General features: G+C 51.2%; 1 protein-coding gene and 1 long non-coding RNA gene across 6 annotated transcripts in view; one reads left to right on the top strand and one right to left on the bottom strand.

Annotated features, from left to right (window-relative positions):
* Positions 1-20,240, bottom strand: part of LOC114844032 (low-density lipoprotein receptor-related protein 8-like) — a 49,494-nt gene that overhangs the window by 17,554 nt on the left and 11,700 nt on the right. For all 5 annotated transcript variants that reach the window (XM_029131047.3, XM_029131044.2, XM_029131046.2 and 2 more), the window contains exons 3-9: positions 14,826-14,948; positions 9,851-9,979; positions 5,601-5,990; positions 3,774-3,896; positions 3,153-3,275; positions 1,059-1,178; positions 556-681 (exon numbers count right to left, since the gene is read on the bottom strand). In XM_029131047.3, coding sequence (XP_028986880.1) covers positions 556-681; positions 1,059-1,178; positions 3,153-3,275; positions 3,774-3,896; positions 5,601-5,990; positions 9,851-9,979; positions 14,826-14,948 — 1,134 coding nt within the window. The remainder of the gene's footprint in view (positions 1-555; positions 682-1,058; positions 1,179-3,152; positions 3,276-3,773; positions 3,897-5,600; positions 5,991-9,850; positions 9,980-14,825; positions 14,949-20,240) is intronic.
* LOC129603278 (uncharacterized) lies at positions 14,847-16,194 on the top strand. Its single transcript, XR_008693035.1, has 3 exons — positions 14,847-14,985; positions 15,066-15,568; positions 15,884-16,194. It is a non-coding gene; the product is annotated as an uncharacterized LOC129603278 (long non-coding RNA).

Here is a 20,240-nt window from a genome sequence, read left to right as displayed (position 1 = left end):
GGTTGTCGGCACGACCAGATTAAACTGAGGTAATTAGAAGTGGGAGTGACTCAGCCAGGTCCCGAAGAGGTCTCCACCTAATTACACATGTTCGTGTGGCTAAACTCACCCGTCCGTCACTCATAAAAGGTCTAATTGGACGGGACAGGGGGGGCCTCGCGTCGGCCCCGGGGGCCGGTGGCGGACTCAGCGGTTGCCTTGGCGACACGCGACACTTTCTCACCAGTGCAGAGCGCCGGGGCGACCGGAGCGGCAGAAGGATGCTCGCGGCTCCGGCTTCGGCGCTGCTGAACGAGAGCTGCGCGAGCGGAGGGACGCGCTAATGAGGCGGCGGTGTCTGGGAGAACGTCTCGTTAGCGGCGGTGCTCACGACGCGGCGGCTTCAGAGCAGGTGCACTTTTGTAAACAAGCCAAAGTTTTGCAAGTGAATGTAGTACATTTATGTAACGCTAAACAATAAGCCTCCGAATACTTTTTGAAGCTCAGATTCTCACAAAAGGCTTAACGATGCATACACATTATCATTCGGCGTCGCACTGAGCCGTCGTTGCTCACCCTCGGCTTTGCAGGTCTTGGTGACGGGGTCCATCTCGTAGCCTTCATAGCACTCGCACTTGAAATCCCCCTTGTAGTTGATGCAGATCTGGCTGCAGGCGTCGGGGTTCTCACACTCGTCGATGTCTGCATGAAGCAGAGGAGGCAGGGGGAAGAGAGGCCATCAATCAAGTCAAAGACGGAGACAGTGACTAATCCGCCTTCACGAGCGGCAGCAGGTGAGGACGCCGGCTCAATTCCCTGCATATAAATAAACCAGCGCTTTTCAATGAACCAGCAGCTTGTATGTGCACGGTGCAGAAACACAGGCGTGTTGACAGACGGGCGGCTGTGCTGCGGCTGGATGAGCCGCTTCCTTGCAGATCGCGGGCGTTTTCCTCGAAGCGCTGGCGTTGAGGGGGAAGCGTGTGGAGGACCTGAGCATGAGGAGCTCCCCGTGCAGAGACTAACAAGACTAGGTGGGTGAGCAGCCAAGCTGCCACTCTGTCTGTCTGGAACCGTACCTCCGCACGTCTTCTTGTCCAACAGCTGGTACCCGGTGGGGCACTGGCACTCGAAGCCTATGGGCCGGTCCATGCAGACGTGGGAGCAGCCGCCGTTGTTGATCATGCACTCGTTGAGCCCTGGGAGGCGGAGAGAGAGAGAGAGAGCGAGAGAGAGAGCGAGAGAGAGAGAGAGGTCACTTTAAGCCTGTCACACACCCTCCAATTGAATTGAATCTTGCTCGTGCTTCCAATAAACACGCAGCAAATGGCACCAGGTTGAGAACAGGAATATCATTTTCCTAATCGTAATTTTATCCCGGCCTCTGCATTCAGCTATTTTCCCTCCTGTTTGAATCCTTAGCAGATGCTCTGATAGAAGAATCAAAGAAACACATCATCACAAAGACAGCAGGGCCTTAAACTGAGATTCAGGTCCATCTGCAGGGATATCAAATATGTGTGTAGAGAGGATTAAGGTCTTAAAGTAGGATTCCCATAAGGATCTACTGTAGCACAGCAGCGAGTTGAACAGAGATGCAGAGTCAAGTAAACGCATCCCGAAAGTGACAGAAGCAAAATAAAGGAAACATTTAAAAGTAGGTCAAAGCAGCTGGCACAAGGTGGGAGCAAAGAAAGGTAAGAGCGGAGAGTGAGATCAGACTCAGGGAATTTAGGGTCAGTGTTCAATCTTCTTCTGTACGAATCATCAGCTAAGCTGCATTGTTTTACTGGCAGAATTTATTCATTGTTGTTGGTTTCTTGCAGCAGAAGTTGTGGTGATTCAGTTTTTGGGGCCTTGCGACGAATTAATAATACAGAGACACTGAAAGTGAGCTTTGTTACATATTCAACACAAATCGAGCAACCAGTGAAGGCTGAAGCCTGACATGACGCGCTCCGCTCACCCATGACACGCTGAGCTACAAGGCGACATCCTCGTACGAAAGCAGACGAAAACAAAACCCGACGAGCTTCATTTTGTGGGGATGTTCTTGTTTTTTCCTGCCGTAAAACCATCAGCATCACTTCAATACTGCAGATACCAGCTCGGCATCCTCATGTGTAATTCAGCTGGGGGGGGGGGCACTCACGTTAGCTGTCGGTTCGAGAGAGGCTCACACGTTTCTGCCTCTGCGCGTCGGCGCCACAGACGCCCCAGGAGACGCCTCGCGTGAAAACACGGCCGGCTTCTTCCAGAGCGACTCCAAGGACGGTCGCGATTTAAAGGTCACGGCTGCATTTTCACACGCAGCCAAACGTAGCATCCCGTAATGAGTCGGTGCTGCGATGTGTCCCACGGCTCAGCGGCGGACGCGTTTACCTACAGTACCTCCATCCCGTGTGTGTGTGTGTGTGTGTGTGTGTGTGTGTGTGTGTGTGTGTGTGTGTGTGTGTGTGTGTGTGTGTTGGAGGGCTGAGCGAGCAGAGCGATGTGGGCACAGCTCAGCCTCAATCACAAGACCTGATTGAAGGGGAGCGGGAGGAAGACACGGTCGTAGAGGAGGAAGACGAGGGCGAGGAGGAGGGAAATTACTGTACAGATGCTGTTTGGCGGCTGTAATTTCCATCGCTGGCGCAGGTCAGTCCGCTCAGCGGGCTGCCACGCTTCCCGTTCCTGTAACACGCTGCCTGGAGGAAATGTCACTATCCCAGTGTTTGCTTCCTACTGTCCTGTGAGAGAGACGCCTCCACTTAATGACCAGCATTTGGCCACAAGACCTCGTCCTCACGCTGACGTGGACAGTGAACGCATCTCAAGGCAGCGAACGCCTAGCCGCCGCTGCCGTCGTGGTGATTAGCACATGCACCTCGTTGTTGTGATCAACAGAGGATGCTGCTAATTGACAACAATGAGATGGAATTCAGGAGGAAAGTAGTTGACTTTGTTCTAGTGAACACAAGAACGCCGCTAATTGCTTTAATCTATGTACAATGGCTGTGAATGTGTGTGTTTGTAGACTTTCTTGCTAATCAGGCCCAAAATAAAGGCATACGACAAATTATGCTGCAATTTTACAGGGAGAGGGAGAAGAAGCTTTAACCCAGAAGCAGAGAAGAAAAACTGCAACAAACCAAGTCACAGAGCTCCAGGTACCAGAGGACGCGACTCACCACACTCCTTCTTGGGCTCGTCTGATCGGTCCTTGCAGTCCTTGACCGAGTCGCACACCTTGGAGCTGTCGATGCACTCGCCGTTCTTGCACAGGAACTTCAGCGGGCCCTCGCATTTGGTGGCTGGGACAAAGAAGGAGGTGGTCGAAGGCTCAGATGAAACGAGCTCCCACTCAGGCATTCATATCGTCCCACATAAAAAGCCCAGCGCAATAAAAACAGATCCATAATTTGGTCCGGTTTCACGCTGTCAGGGCTTAATTCTCTCCAAAGCGCTTTGCACCGTGTCTGTAAATTATGCATCAGCGTAAGAAAAAGGAGAAATAATGAAACCGGCTTCTAAAAAAGCACTGGGCCGCATCCACAGAACATATCTTCACTGGTCATTATTACAGCAAAAATAGAAGTTATAACAACATAAGGAAGGTTTTGGTCAAATATTATTATAAATATTAAAAATGACCTTAAAGGTGTCACACAAATTAACCACAAACTTTTTAAAATTTTGAAAAGACTTTAACTTGTAGCAACTAGAGACAAATAATATCAATATTCTAGACACCGAGTCAGACTGAAACAAGCATAAACATTCAGGAGAGACCAACAGACACCTGAACCCACCGTTGACACAGCCGGACTCGTCGCTGTGGTCCAGACAGTCGTGGACCTTGTTGCACTGCTTGGTGCCGTGGATGCACGAGCCGTCGCCGCACTGGAACTCGTCGGGGCGGCACGTCAACAGCGCTGCAGGGGTCACACAAGCAGGTTTTACATGCAAATGATATATCCCTTCAACAGCAAGGAAACCAAGTCAAATGTCCAATAGGTACTTTCTACCGGTCAGAACAATGTTGAGGCGGAGGCTGCATGAGGCCTCACCACGTTATCCTGCTGGACATGGTCAGTACCAGTACCCCGACCTGAGCAATGCTCGGCTGGTACTATGGAGCCACAAAGCATCCCCTACACACCATTAGACGCCCAGCCTGAGTGCTGAAACAAGGCAGGGTCAGTTCAGGCTTACAGCAGCAGAAATCCGGCCTCACTCGACCGAGGAGCGCTTTTCCAAACTGCCATCATGCAGCTCTGGTTCACCCAGATCCCTGTTATTAGCTGTCACACTACGCCGCGCGTTCAGACCTCTGGCACCAGCAACTCTGGTTCAGGAGTCTGTCATTCATTGCATATCCTCACCTATATCATGTTTAAAATCTTTAGTTTTGGCTACTTTACAGACTTTACACACACATCATGCACATACTGTATTCAAAGCGAGGACCAAGCGACAAATATCTGACATACTGTACATTGATGGATCGCAACAGAATTCGTTTTTAATTGAAGATTTAGCGGAAATCAGTTTTTTTAATAGCACGTAGACAAAAGTGCATGTTAAAAGGTAGAGAAGATGGATCATTAATGGCTCCAAGAGCAAGGAGGTCGAGGAGGTCGTGCCTCTAACTGGCTCCAGGCCTCCGCCTTTAGTGCAGGGATCCAGTTGGCTAACAAAACATCAATCTCATAAAAGTGCTGCTCATATGACACCGCGGAGTGCGAGAGGTGGGTTTGATGTGTGCACGGCACATCTTGATAATGAATAGCGAGACTATCTGGGCTTCACATGCAGGCTTAGTGAGACAAGAGCTTCAGGGCTCCCCCATCCATGACCGGCTAATAGGAAACCTGGTTTTATCACAAGGCTCCGCTTTCACACCGGTTTTTTATCACCGGAGACACATTCCACATAGAAAAAAAAACTTCCCAGGTGAGGGGAATCATGTTAAATGGCAAAGTAACACCTCCAAACAGGATGAAGGTGTTTGTTTCTTCCACATTTTAGTCGCAAAGTAAACACATGCTGAATCTTGACATCCTGCCCACACACAGATGATTTCAAGTCAAAGTCGGTGTCCTCTAGCGAATGTACTCCTCGGTGTGCAGGATCTGTAGTTACTGTACGACTCTAACCGGGTTTCCTGTCATGACAGGAAGCTGCTGGAATGCTCGTCGCTTTGACTCTGACGTCTGTATCACCGGCTCTGAAGACCATCGAGCTGGTGTGGGTGGGAAAACCGGACCAACCAGCAGAGCAAAGCTTTGACAAAGGGACTCACACCTGAATATTTGTAGAAACTGATCTGTGCATTTATGAACCAGTACTGAAGTTGTAATGAGAAAAATGTTTCCAAACTCTCATGTCCCAATTCTGAATAATGTGCTACAGTAAATATAGAGACCGTAATTTACAGCAGTTTGAATACAATCAGAGTCAGAGAATGAGTCAGTACTGTACTGTAAAACACAAGCACGGCCTCCTCATGTTACCATGGTTACATACGGCCCATTTTCTGTATGGATGTGAATCGAAGCAGAAGCTTTTGAACGTGATACAATAGATGATTTCTATAATCTCTTGTGCAGAACACAGGGGGAATCGGAGACACTCACGGCAGTCAGACTCGTCTGATTTGTCCTTGCAGTCCGGATCTCCGTCGCACTTCCACGTCAGGCGCACGCACTCGCCGTTGGCGCAGCGGAACTCCCCGGCGGTGCAGTTGGCCCGGCGGCTGGGCGGGTACGGCGCGCCGTCGCCGCCGCAGCGCTCGGGCCCCTCGTCCGAGCTGTCGGAGCAGTCGGGGTCGCCGTCGCAGCTCCACATGAGCGGCACGCACTCGGACGTGTTGCAGCGGAGGTGGTTGGGCCCGCAGGTCAGCGGCGCCGCGCACTTGAGCTCGTCGCTGCCGTCGCCACAGTCGTCGTCGCCGTCGCACACGTACACGGCGGCCAGGCACTTCCTGTTGGCGCACATGAACTCCCCGCTGGGACAGGCCTTGGCGTCTGGAGGAGAGAGAACAGAGTGTGAAGCCAGTCTTATAGTCTTATAGAAGCTATCGTAGCTACTATCTTGGCCTTTTGGCGCGGTGGTTAGCGTGTTGCACTTCGGACGCCCAGGTCATGGGTTCAAATCCCTACACCAGGAAGGGAATCCGACGTAAAAACCTGCTAAAATACAATCATGCAAATAATTTGCTGTGTCGACCCCTGACGGGAAAAGGCCGGAAGGAGGAACCTTATTGAAGCTATTAAAGAATGTCAGAGTTGTGAAATGTATTAACAGAGGTCGTCATGGTGACGCGCTGCAGTTTAGTTATTTCTGTTTCGTAGCTCATTGCTGTGGCAGAATATTTTCGCTGCAAGTTATTTTTAAAAAGTCTGAGTTCCGTCTTTAGCAGCACTGGTACAACCCGTCCCTGCACAGAAACGCTCCTGTGCTGCGTTCCGCTCGCTGCCTCAACTTCTCAAACTTCTGTCTAGTCATGTCTGGCCAAAGGCAGACGCCAAGGGAGTCGGCCTCCCCACTGCAGGCAGAGGAGGGAACCCATCGGAGAACCTTTAGCGCGGTTAACACAGTTGTAGCGTGCTGTCAGCGGCCTCTAGCAGAAATCCCACGTTTTACACATGTATTTTTCAGCTGACTCGGCCAAAAGCCTCAATATTTCATGTGCGTCCACAGTTGCTTTAAACGCATACTGACACAGCGGGATCCAAACAGGCAACTACCGACTGCGTTTGTCAGTGCTTAACCTGAAGTTGAGGGAAGTTTAACGCTCGAAGGCACTGGAATTTAAGCAAGCTGCAGCAGAATAACAAGAAATTGCACATGACGTTAACACATGCAGAGTTAATCTGGGTAAACAGTTGCTCAGCTAGTAAAAGCAGCAGATAGAATCCTAATTACTACGCCACAGTATGTAATTATACCAGGCTGTACACTTAGGCCACTATCTGTTTATATCTGCAAACGACTTCATTTATTCACTGGCACCCACATGATTTGGACCCAAAAACAAGTGACGTGGACTCCGATCAGTGACAGGCTGTACGTTCATTAATATTAATCATTGTGTAGCAGCGGCCTGTTGTGGCTCCACGCTCGCTTCTTACTTAATGTAAGTGGCACAAAATAATTAGGGACATTCAATAAAGCATGTCGATGATTACACAGTCGAAGGCTCATTAATGATGTACACCAGGGTCCCGGCGCCGCAGACACGGAGAGAGGCTTCGTTTCCCGGAGGGAAATGAATCAGTGAGTTGAATTTAAAGGCTGCATCATGTTTACGCTCACTCTTCTTGTATAAAATCATCTATCAGCATAGAATCTTCCACCGTGAAGCAGAATCTGGAGACGTACAGCAACCCACGGACTGTTTTCTAGCCAATGACAACCAGCTGTGAGTAGACCCCCCCCCACCCCCCGTCCTCAGGGGTCCGCCTACGTCCGAACCCTCCGCTAACAGAACCTCCGTCTGCCACTTCGGCCGCGAAAAGCCGAGCGGTGTCACATATGAGCGGGGAGAAATTCAGCAGCGCAGAAAAAAAAAAAAAAAAAATCAAACACTTGCGAGAACACAAATCCACACAGGCTCCACTGCACAGCGAGTCCCAGCGGGCTGTCGTGCGCGGAAGACGTGTCCGGCGAGCGAGTGCGCGCTAATCTGCACATCGCAGACGGAGGACGCGGTTCATGCTCCTCAGCTGATTCCTAATGTACTGTTGATGAAGGGAAGCTTCCTCTGGTGAGGGCTAAATTCTACCTAATGCATAATTCAACATGTGGATAATTCAATTAGTACGATGCCTCTGCGAGATTTACTTTCTCCAGTCGGTGGCGGCTGCGCGCGCTGGAAACCTCGGCCAATAGCGCCGGGCCGGGCCGGGCCTCACTGGGAGCGTTCCAGCTCAGTCAGCTCAGCTCACACTCGGGGAGAGACGCGAGTGGAAGTGGAAAGTGACTTTGAATGTTTTGCTCACTGTAAGCAAGATTAAGCATTAGCGTGCTCACGGAGGCGTGACCGCCAACGCCGGCAGACGAAACCGTACGCAGGGACGCTTTCACGGCTTACTGCATCGGGGGGGGGGGGGGGGGGGGGGGGGGGGGGGGGCCGGACCGTGCAGCGTCGGGAGGAAGTGGGTCCGGGCCGATTTACCCACGATCGCTGTGCAATTGAATGAAAGGGGACAAAGACGCCGCAGCGCCGTTTGAGCTCAGGCTCAGAGATCTGCAGCTGAGGCTTCGCCGGCGTGATGCAAATGCAACAGGAGGCGTCCAGCGACGAGCTTTACGCGTCACATCCATCCACGGCCTCCCTCTCAACCCACACATAAAGCACAGCTGAAGCCCGATAGTCGATTCCCACTGCTGCTCTCCAGGTCACGTCCCCGTGACTGTAAACCTCCAATCTGCGGCGCTAAAGACGAACACACACAGTAGAGACGTCGTGAGAGCAGCTCTGAACTGCTCTTCACCTGCAACCGTGCAGCTGAACTCACATCTCCCCATCCAGTAAATCACCTTCCAAGCTTCCAAAACACTAAGCATCCTTACGCAACGCGGGCGGATCAATGCCTGCTCCCTCCCGATTGATCGGCAGCGCATTCACTAAAAGCTCCACGCCCTTGATTTAAACATCATCTCTGGCACCGAGCTCCATCGGTCCGCAGATAAAGCGGCCCCACGCGGCGGCCCGGTCCGCGATGCTATCTGCTGCTCGGTGGCGTGTGGCTGTGGAGGAACCGCGGCTCGGCCAAGGTGGGCAGCAGACCCCCCCCCCCCCAACCGTGTCACCGCCAAGAGGCTTAAGGCCGCTGCATCAATACAGACATTAGAATGAAAAAAAGGGATTAGCGCAGGCTAGACTGCGTCTCAATGGACAGGCCGGCGAAAAGCCACGTGAGCCGAGACGGCAGTAGATCTAAATACGATGCAATCGCTCCGAAGTGAGTGTGTGGAGTCACTCGGAGAGCGGGGAGTATTGACAGGCCAGGTGGACGAAGAACGTCTCCATTTAACTAATGAAAAAGCCGTGTCTCGCACGTCTCTAAGGAAGCGGCTGCATTTCTCCGATTCATGTTTTGACTTTAACAAACTGGCCTGTCTTGGCTTTCTCTGAATAACATTTTTTTTTTTCAAAGGACTGTGTTTGTGCTTATATAAACATGAATCGCTTCCACTCCAGCCGGCCGCAACCACACGCGCAACTAAAAGGGAGCAGACGCTGCAAAGAAATGCACGGCATTTATATAGGATAATAAGGAGATGTCGCTCTGTGTGCATTTGTCGCTACGTGCCATTTTGCACAATCTTCAAAGTGACAACACTACACCCACTGCGGCTCCGTTGCCTCGATCGATGCTTCTTGACGTGGAGAGGCGCGGGAGCGAGGGAGAGGAGAGGAAGCCAATTCTTCACGGCGCCTCAGAAGTAGGGCAAGGATGGTCCCCGCGGGGGGCGGGAGGCGGGAGCAGGCGCACGCTTGAGTTGTCTGATTGGCCGTGTAGGAGGCGAAGTCATTTCTGATGGTTGTTGAGGAGCCCGCAGCTAAACGGCTACGGGCTCGCGGCTCGAGACCGCGATGAGAGGAACCTGCGATCGCTGCTGCAAAGGCTGCAGATACGTGGTAGTCCACATCAAAGGAGACTCTGTTGTCAAGTGCAACTCTCCTTACGTCTTTAAATCCCTCTATTTATATAGAGGGCTCCCTGCTGCGCTTGAAAGCTGCGAGCGCCTGGGTGACGGGTGAGAGAACGGGTGAAACCCTGTGAAAACCCGCATCGCAGCGCTCGTCGTGTTGCTGGAGTCGGCCCTCGCTCTCGTCAAAAAGCAGCAGGTATTTGCATGGCGACGAAGAACTCACCAGAGGCGCAGTCCTCCTCGTCCGCGCCGTTCTCGCAGTCCTTCTCCCCGTCGCATCGCCATGACAACGAGACACACTTGTTAGTGGAGCCCCCGCAGTCGAACTTCTCCGGCGGACACGTCTGTTTGCCTGCGGACAGAGGCGAGACGGGGACGGTTAGTGTCCTGTGAAGGCGACTGGAGAGCACACAGACCGGACCGGACCGGACCGGACTCGGACCGGACTCGGATCGGCCACGCGGCGCCGGCCGAACGCCTCCAGAACTCTGGCTGATCCACATTCAGTCTCTTCAGTCATGATGCCAACGGTAATTATGCATCTTTGCTTACAGTCTTGCCTTGAGCCTGCAAAGATCGAATCAAAGAGCCCGTCTGCAGTCTACAGCACCGTACATGTCATTATTACACTCAATGTGTAGAACAACAATGATGAGGTCACACCAGCCTCGGAGGTGCATGTCACACTCTCAGCAGACAGACGAGCCATAAGACCATCACTTGTAGCGCCGACCGAGAACAAGCTCCCTAATGAGAGTCCTCAATGCTGTCGCTAACCATGCTTCGTATGAATTGCATTGTGGGTAATTGGAGCCGACAGGGAGAATTTCTATACAGCCAAAACAAAGCACATCTGTTCATATGGAGTAATATTTGAAAACGGCACTTGCGCTAAAACTAAGCTTCTTTAAATTCAATATGCAGTCGATTTTAGATAATAAGCTTTTCTGCATATCCAATTACAGACTAATGAGTTCAGATAGGATTGCTTAGTTGGTGGCGTTTGCCATTATTTTACCATAGCAACAGGTTCATTCAGACTCAAACACAGGTTATGAACAGTAGTTTCAGTACAACAGGTGCATTTGAAGTAAAAAAAAAAAAAAAAAAAGAGAACAGATGTAAGTAAGTGTTCAGAAATGAAACGCCGCAGCTGCTGTGGGCTTTTCGGATGCAGTGGGAACGGGCCGCGATTCTGCTCATTTAATCCAGCAGTTAATTTCACGGCTGCGGGGCCAAAACAGAGAGGAATGTCTGCGTCAGGCCGGTCCGTCGGCCCGGAGCCTCCTCGTTAATGTGCCGCCGCCAGGGTCCGGTGAGTCGGCGCCGCCCGGCCTGCGAGGACGATCCGTCAGGTGGTGCATCGAAAGCAGCGACAGGCGAACGTTCACGGGGGAGGAGGAGGCAGCTGGTGCCTGGGGACAGCGAGAAGGGCTGATGCAGCCGGGCCCTGACCCGGAGGAGGGGGGGGGGGGGGCTGCCCACTGCAGTGCAGTCAGTGCTGAGCCACAGCAGCAGGTTTTATCGCTGTGTTCTGCTGCTGGAGGAGTGACATCACCGTGCAATTATTGCACAGATCACAGTTGTGATCAAACCGCAGCGACGGGCCGTGGGAACAAAAGCTTAGTGAAATCCACAATAAAGTCTGCAATCTCCTGCAGTGACTGACAGCAGGATATAAGCGGTCACCCCGTTCTGCCGTTCTACCTGTTGTTATATAGAAAATATTCTGGTTCTGTTTGAGGGAAATTTTAATCTAAAAAGTCTGGTCGTGTTGCTGCGTTTATTCCAAATTCATCGTGCGATGAATTTGTGATGCAGGAGAAAATTATTTCCTCTGATGCTTTTGTTTTCAGGCGGATTTCTCTTCCCAGGCCTGACTGATGGGAGGGTAACACGAACAAACAAAAGAAGCTGAGGACGAGCAGCAATAACACGCTGAAACCAAACCAAGCGGCTGCGAACCAGAGAAGAGGCTGACTGGTCACAGAGGAAACAGGCAAAAGATGTCTAACGAACGTCTGAGATGAAAGAGGCGAATCTCTCTGAAAGGAAATAATGTGTTGCCTGATTGAATTTCAACTGAGGCGAGTTCAAAGAGGAGCAGACAAGAACAGAAAAAAAAAACAAGAGGGAAAATGAAAGAAAAGTCGAAAACGAGAGCAGAGACATAAGAAGTAGTGGGGACGGTTGTGGAGGAAGAGAGGGACTCCAGAAGAATGAGGGGGACGCGCCGCGAGCGAGCTGCTGTTTAAAGCGGAGCGGATGATGAGACAAAACGCTGTGTGACCTCTGAGATTCTGATCCTGAAGCAAAATCAAAGCTCTCCATGCCAAGTGGAGAGAGGAGGAGGAGGAGGGGGGATCCGCTCGGCAAAGGGCCAGATGTCCCATCCTTTTGACGGACGCCTCCTTGATGGAGTGTGAGCTCGTTTCCTCCTGAAACCAAAAACCAGACCTCACATGATGAAGCGGAGGTGATTACGAATGCAAGGCTGCACCGTGACATCAGAGTCATTCCACGGATGCATCGTGGATGAGGCCAGTTGCTATTAGATACTGTATCGAGCATCTCGAGCCTCTTCGGGCTTCAAAGATGCGAATCTGAGCGCTCAGCGATTTGAGGCGCTGCGATCCATCCCATCAAAATTATCATTCGAAATCTCAAGGACACTTCCTCGTTATTTCATCAGTTACTGGGCTTTGATGTCGGTCTGTGCACGTCCGCGTTCCGACGGTGAAGAAGATCTGTCCCTCGGAGCTGCGGAGACGTCCAGGAGCCGCGCTCCGTCTCCCCCGCTTCATTAAACCGCGTTAGCACGGCCCCTCTGCATTAAACAGTGGAGAAGACGCTGCGTCTTATGGAACGTGCAGAGCGATGATTAGAAACAACTAAAAGGCCTCTGAGGTCATTATCAACCAATGGGCAAAACTGGCGCTGGAGTAAAGCTTCACTCCACATAGTTTCAGGTGAGCGAAGGCATCGCTGTTTGGAGCGAAACCCACAAAGAAAACATGTGCCAGGTTCTACGGCTGATGAAACTTTGATCAGCTGCGCTCGTGTTCAAAAGAACGAGGTTCTGGGGGTAAACCTACTTTCACAGCGAAGCATCAACAATTAACTGAGACGTGGCTCTCAGCCTCTAGTACACACACCTACACCAGCCAATTAGACAATATTCCCAATTATAAATCAATAATGTTCAGATTTATTACTAACACATCTGGAAAGGCTTTCAAAGACATGACTGTAATCCTCTATGAAGGCCCAGCTGAAGGCACGCATGCGTTTAAAAGCAGTCCTCACATCCTGAAAGGCTCCACAGGGAATCTGTGAAGTAGAAATTCATTTCTTCCAACTAAATTCTTAAAGGTGACACAAATGGCGTCTCCTTAAGCAGGGAGCATACAGATGCTGCACATCTGGCTGCCGTGGCCCAGTTCCCCTCCGATTACACATTACCCCGACGTACAAACCGCTGCGCGGGGGTCTGGCTCTTCACATGTTCCTCCGAAGAGTCATTCATTTTTCAGCCCTCGCGAGTAACCGGCCCCGCGTTTGAATTCTTAATGCGGCGGTGTAACGCTACTCCAGCGTATAATTGGGAAGCCGCTCGGCGAGCCAGAATGATCGTGGCACAGATGTCTGCAGCCCCGAGTCCAAAAGCGCCGGCGCCGCGGCGCGTGCTAGGGTTTGAGAGAGAGAGAGGGGGGGGCAGTGGTGAGGTTTCTCTCTGCACGTCAGGCAGCAGAGTCTTTAGCAGATGCTAACCAAATTCTCTGCATTCTGGCTTTAAAGTGCAGAGACTGAGGTATTAAGTGACATATTAATACACCTGGAGATTCCTTTAAGCATCTTTAGTCTAAACAGTAACGGCAGATGTATAGTTCTCATTATAAGTGAGTGAGGCTCATTATGTGAGAGCAGGCCGTTTGCTGTTGGTGCCTGTACCGTGTGTCTCATCCCCTCAGTGCGTTTCTGGCCTGGTTGGGCAGCTGTGAAGAGGTGGTCGTCATTAGAGACCCCCCGCTGAGAGGAAGAGGCGCTGCAGGGCGAGGACCTCCTCTGTTACAGCCACAGACTTTAAGGGAGGACGAGGATGTAAATGTTGGCTTCGCACGAAAGCAAATAAACAAAAACAACAACAATCTGCACTTGAAAATAAAAAATAAATAAAAAATAAAAAGCTTTCAGAAAACGCGTAAAATAGTGGGGGATTCGGAAATAAAGGAGCTTCTTCTCATCTCAGACATTCATCTGCAGGAGATGAACCCACCCTGCGTTTATCTTTGACTGCGTGTTCAATACAAACTCGCGATGCATCTGAATCTCTTCACGGGCGCCGCCACGGCAACGGCAGAAGCCGCTGCGTTAGTCATCGGAGCGTCTCTCCACATCCGCAGCCAATAAAAAGTAACAAAACTACCCTCTGAAAGATTCATTCCACTTCCCCTCGCTTCATTTCCCACTTGGCTGAGTGCATCTTAATCCCCTCCCACAAAAAAGTCAAAAAATATAAGAGGGCTGAAGATCAAAGCGTAATAAACCAAAGTGATCAAACGGCCAATTAGATCAAAACACCGACAAGTCAAGACTTTCTCCTGCAGCGAAGACATCATTTTAATTGTAGCTATTTTTATTTAAATAAAACATTCTGCCGTCGTCATCGCTTTGTTACTGTGATATCAGTATTCCTCCCTTTAACCTCAATTCAGTGAGTAGCCAGCCAACAAGAGTAATGCACATTTAGTGCAATAAGGAAAGAACAACAATGAATAAGCCGTTGGCGCCTCCCACTCCGCTGTGGAGACATGGACCTCCCGGACCCCCACCGGCGCCTGTGTGTGGGAGCACTAGACTGGCACCGGCCCACAGCCGGCCGTCCGTCCTCGGCTCCGACAGCTTGGCAGAGAGGTGATCAGGCCCTTTTCTTGCCCTTTCCATCGGACGGCGCCGAGCGCTGGAGTGTGTAGGCGAGTGGAGGCGGGGGAGACGGCCGCGCTGCCGCCCGGGCCGAGATAACAAGGGAAATTAGCAGCCTGAATATAGGCTCTATGAGTCGAATTAAGTCCTGGCTGAAACTTGACAGCAGATCCAGGAGCCGACACACAGTAATTAGCCCGCTGCGTCTTCTCTTCGGCTTTACTGGCGCAGTGACGTCATCAAACTAACGATCTGTGGGCTGAGCTGATACTTACTGCAGGTTTCCTCGGCCTCGTCCGACCCGTCGGGACACTCGGGCTCCCCGTCGCAGCGCCAGCGCCCCGGGACGCACTGGCCGTTCAGGCAGGCGAACTCTGCAGGCGCACAGGTCTTCCTGGCTGCTCGCGGGAGGAAACACAAACACAGAGGAACAGGGTGAGAACAGGAAGCGGAACCCGGCATCTCTGCTCTTTTCCTTCTCAGTAATTGTTTTTCATGTCCACCCCCTCCTCCAGGAGCCGTCTGGGCCAACGTGTCCTTCAGGTTCTACTACAAGCGCAAAGAGAAAAGTGCAAGGCAGCAAGGCCACAGGCTGATAGACATGTCGAGCATGGGGAGGATTGGAAATCAAACCCACGTCAGGATGAGGCTTGTTTAACAGACGGGGAAAGCGTTTAATGTGACCTCCCTGAGCTCAACAGAGCCTCGAACGCGTCTGTTTGAGGGTCCCACCAACAAGCATGGGCGGAGAACTGAAGGCAGACGGGGGTCAGAGACGTCCAAACCCCTCATTCTGTAGGTCCAGCAGGACCTGCACTAATAAATCACCGGTTAAGAGTCCGTCGGCTGAGCTCAGAGCCACCACCACCACGCTGGCCTTCACCTGGGCTCCAAATTAGATCCACGTTTAGAGCGGTGCCGGGAGGTTAAGCGTGGCTGAGGGGCGGCGAGCGGCTCCTCTCTCTCTCACTAACAAACCCATCACCCATCAGACTCCAGAGCTCCAAACACTAGACAGGTGAGCGTAACATGACAGCTCCTACTCTGAGAAGAATATGAGATGACTGAAGACAGAACACACGCACGCACGCACACGCACGCACACGCACGCACGCGCACGCACGCACGCACGCGCACGCACACGCACGCACACGCACGCACACGCACACGCACACACACGCACACACACGCACACACACACACACACACACACACACACACACACACACACACCAAGGCACCAGTGGCACAGCAGTTTCCATTTTAACCACCTAGAAGCTCCACTGATCAATAATTGATTATTATTAACTGGTAAAATGTGCAAACTCTGCAGTTCTCCCGATGCCGAGTCCAGTTTCAGCAGCCGTTCGTTCCTTTAACATTCACCTGCCAAAGGAATCGATGCTCCCCTCAGGTGCTGGTGGGGACCAAACAAAGTGTGAATGAATATTTCACACGGTGGAACCCACACATTGATTTACCTGTGGCAGTCTACAATGAAGAGAGATGCAGGAGAGAGGGGGGAGGAGGAGGACGAGAAGCAAGGAACCCGAAGGAACCGCAGCCCCGTCAAAATACAACAACACAACACAGCAGATGCTTTATAATATACTGTGTCGTCCAGTCTTAATCTTTCCATCTTTCCTTTTACTTTTTGTTCATCTTCATCTGTGTAAAGTTCAGTTTTTATGGATATTTCCAGGAGAATCCTGGTGTGCTGCTTCCAACATCTGGCGTCACCTGTTCATTTCAGACACACACTGAGAATCTATTAACCTACTTATGGATTCCACTGGGGAACACGTTGCCACACGTTACAGTACGTTTGAGCCTCTGCAGAAGTTGACATCTGCCGGTTTAATGGTGAATAAAGGTGTAAAATCAGTCTGATGACCAGCAATACATCTTTAAAAGAAGGAGAATATCTACAAACGTGTTCATAATCACAAACAAAACGGTCATTTGAAATTTTTCTATTTAGATATTTATTGAACCTTTAGGACACATAAACCCAGAGCAGCTTGTACTGATGTGAATCCAGCTATAAATCCCTGAAGGCAGACGAGGAAGCCTGACGTGTCGAACCGCATTTTATTGTTTTATTATCTCTGTCTCTTCATCTGGCTCGTCTCCAAAATGCGTAAAATCCCACTGAATCCAACTGACACGTTAATACTACAGGCCACGCGAGCGCGTGACGCGATTGCAAAGTCCCGGTTCTGCGATCCGGCGGCAGCGGCACGAGGTCCGGCAGCGGCTCGTCGCTAATTCTACACCCTGTCTAATTGCCCCAGTTTTCAATCATCTCCTGTGTCAGAGCGGCAAAGTCAAAGCAATGACGGCTCGTTGACGCCTCGCAGAATGGGAAACGCTCCTCGACACCACACCAACGTGGTTTCACTCGGCAGCCATTGTTTCGGATCGCTTCAGAAATGTAAATGAACGTTCCCTCATTCTTTCCCCGCGAAGCGTAATGAAGTGACCCCATTATTGCAGCAGCGCAAGCGCTCCCTCTCCTCCTTTTGTTCCTTCAATCAGGTCTCCCCTCAGTCGCCGTGCGCAGCAAACAAACACGTTTAGGATTTGTTCCTTTTCATACGTCGCACGCAGCCCGCAGGTTCTGACCCGCGGTACCGTGAGTGCTGCTCGTGTCCTCATTAGAGCGCGAGGACGCGGCTCTTTGTTGGAGGTGAAGACGGGATCGTGACATCCTTTTAACCAACACCTCCCTCGAGTGCACAAAGTCATTAGCGCTGTGCTAATGTTATAACCAACAAACACACACACACACACACACACACACACACACGAGTCGTCGCCAAACCTATTTATCGCGCATGTAAGTAGGTGTGACAGTGTAAGATGGAGTCACCCTGAGGCATAAAACCAGCATTAGAGGAATAACACAATAATTAGATTCACAACATTTTCACTACAAATCCGCAAAGAAGCCGCGCGGTGAAACTCGGAGTTGAACATTTCGACACCCGGGCACCAAATCCACGCAGGGGTATTAATGCAGTGTTAATTAATCGGGCTCCCATGGGCCGAACAAAGACAGGGATGAGGACGCGGAGGCCGCAGCGGGTTGAGACTCCGTGTAATGGCTCACGTGGACCCCGTCCTGGACGTGGCCTCTGTCGCTCAGATGTGCCGACGCCGCTCGCTTCAGCCGAGGTCCACGGGGGCTGTGGTTCAGGCCGGCTCCCGCCATCTGCTCGGAGCGGCCGTCCGTCTCCACGAGGGGACGTTTCCAAATGTGAGCACGAGGAGGACGAGAAGGTACACACATGCTAATTAGGCCTCATGGAATCCTAATACAAGGTGATAGTGAATGGAAACAGGTGATACTCCGCATCCACTGCATGGAGCCGCCTCCTCTGGGGCCCAAGGCGGCTTTCATCTCCACGTCACCGTCGCAGCCGATGAATGGGCCATGATGCGTCTGAGCGCGATCGGCCAGTGTTTCACGCCGGTCCAGGCAACAGAAAGTCTCCAGATGTGATTCACGGCGTTGCCTACGGTGACACGAGCGCCCAAAATAACTCTCCCTGCTTCAGACCTCTAGGACCGGAAGAACCGGCAGCATTAGAGGCTGATGAGCAGATGCCCGAGTGCCGACATGCTGAGATGAACCAGGGAACTACGATATTTATCAGCAGGTATCGATCATCTGAGTTAAATACATCATATTTACAGTGTGAGTGTGGAATGACTCCATGTACGTCTTTATACGGCCTGTCAGGAAGTGAACTCCCTCCATCACTCAGCAACCGACAGCCTTCAGTCATCGGATGTTGACACACACACACACACACACACACACACACACACACACACACACACACACACACTGTGAAGGCAGCTAACGGCTTTCAGTTCGGTAATGCAGTGATGAGCATATCCTCCTGGGCATCAGAAGACAAATGACCTCGTTAGATTGGAGTGAAGAGGGAGATTGTTAAAAGTAATGTATCCTGTTGCCTTAAAGCATACAAATGACTAACGCTTTTAAAATTAATGAGATATCATGATAGCGTTCAAAATAAAACACGGCGTCGCGGCTTGACACCGGCGCCTCCTGAAATTGCTTTTGTGCTATAGAATTGAAATGGGCTAATCAGAGCGTGTGCTTGGCTGCAAATAGGAAGCGACAGGCACAAAAAGAGGAAGAAAGACAAACATCCACGTGGGCCTGATCCAGAAACACACATCCCTCAGAGCACAGCAGACGCATTCACTCCTTTGTCCTTCTGGTCATATTGAGCATTGCATTTAACGACTAAAACGAGGAGGTTTTAAATTACATCCAACGAGCGGAAAATAAAACGAGAAACTGAACAAAGAGTTCAGAATTTTGACAGAGAAGCGGCTGAACAACATCTAATGAGCAGGAGTGCACAGACGCTACGGCAGCTGCTAGCAAGGAACTGCACGTCCCAGTCGTTGATAGAGACACTATCTCACGTAGACGACAAAGAATTCATGTGTATGTGAACCAGACACAGGTTTGGTTTGTTTCTGGAGTTGGCCCGAGGGAGAAAACAAGCATCCTAAAGGAAATGTAGCAGCGACTGTGTGAACAAATCAGTAAAAGCGGTGAACGGCACCATCACAGATCCTGGTCTCGGGTCTGCATCAAAACACCTTCAGGAGGAAGAAACTACCTGGTTCCCGGCACAACTTTTCTCCCGACCTTGTGCACCGATCAAAGACACACACTGGGCTAATTATAGCCCTCAGCTGCTTAAAGACACTTTTCCTCTCCCCTCGTCGGGTCACATTGGAACCTTTTGACCAAGGAGGAGGCAGAGCCTCGGCTTTCTGGGCTCCTCGCTCCCTCTGAGGCTGCTTGGGAGTGATTTATACCGAGGACGGTTTGACGAAACCCCCAGAGATGCCCCTTGATGCCTGAAGTCTGACAGACGTACAGCAGCTCGTACAAGGCGCCCGTGGGACGGGAACACGGAGCCGCCAGGCCTCATGGACATTCACCACGGCCCGGCTTCATCAAGCTGCTCTCAGCTTTTATCCACGCTTCACATGACGCTCGGCTCCGGACGCTCACCGCTGAGCGCTGAAATCGAACTCACGACCAGCGCTGAGATAACACAGGCATTGCTATTTACAAGAAAGGCTCCCCGGCGCTGTGGACGCGAACACGCCTCCTCCATGTGTCTGACCTTATGCCACGCCGCCCTCCCTCCTGCGTTTGCAGAAAACACGCTTCATATACTGTTCAGCCATATGTCAACAGTATGAACCCACAACCAACAGGCTCCGTCTTCTCTGGAACGAGCTGAGAGCGGCCGGGCTGTGAGCACAGAAGCCACTGTGTGTCGACGGGAAACTGATGGAATTAAGTTCATTCACGTGCTTGAAGGAAAGGGGCTGAATATGAGCGAGCTCCTGCTCGAAAAAGATTCAGCATAAACATTCAGTGAGATCAAAATGGCCCGGAAAAAGAGACTGTGCTCTCCTGTGGTAGACTAATACTAATAGGTCCCATCCTCCCTATTTACACAATGAAGCCAGAGAGAGGGAGGTGATTTAGCTTCCTTCCATAGCACACATCCAGCTTTATATTGCTGTAATGTCATCCGACCCAATGTAAAGTTTAACCTAGATTGAGCCAGGACCCATTGTGCGTCTCATTATGTGGAGTTAAACCGTTGCTGCTCAAGCGCTCT

This window comes from Betta splendens, chromosome 17 (genome assembly GCF_900634795.4).
Source record: "Betta splendens chromosome 17, fBetSpl5.4, whole genome shotgun sequence".
Taxonomy (NCBI): Eukaryota; Metazoa; Chordata; class Actinopteri; order Anabantiformes; family Osphronemidae; genus Betta; species Betta splendens.
The sequence above is the reverse complement of the archived record's forward strand: the minus strand, read 5'-3'. Positions and strand labels throughout refer to the sequence as shown.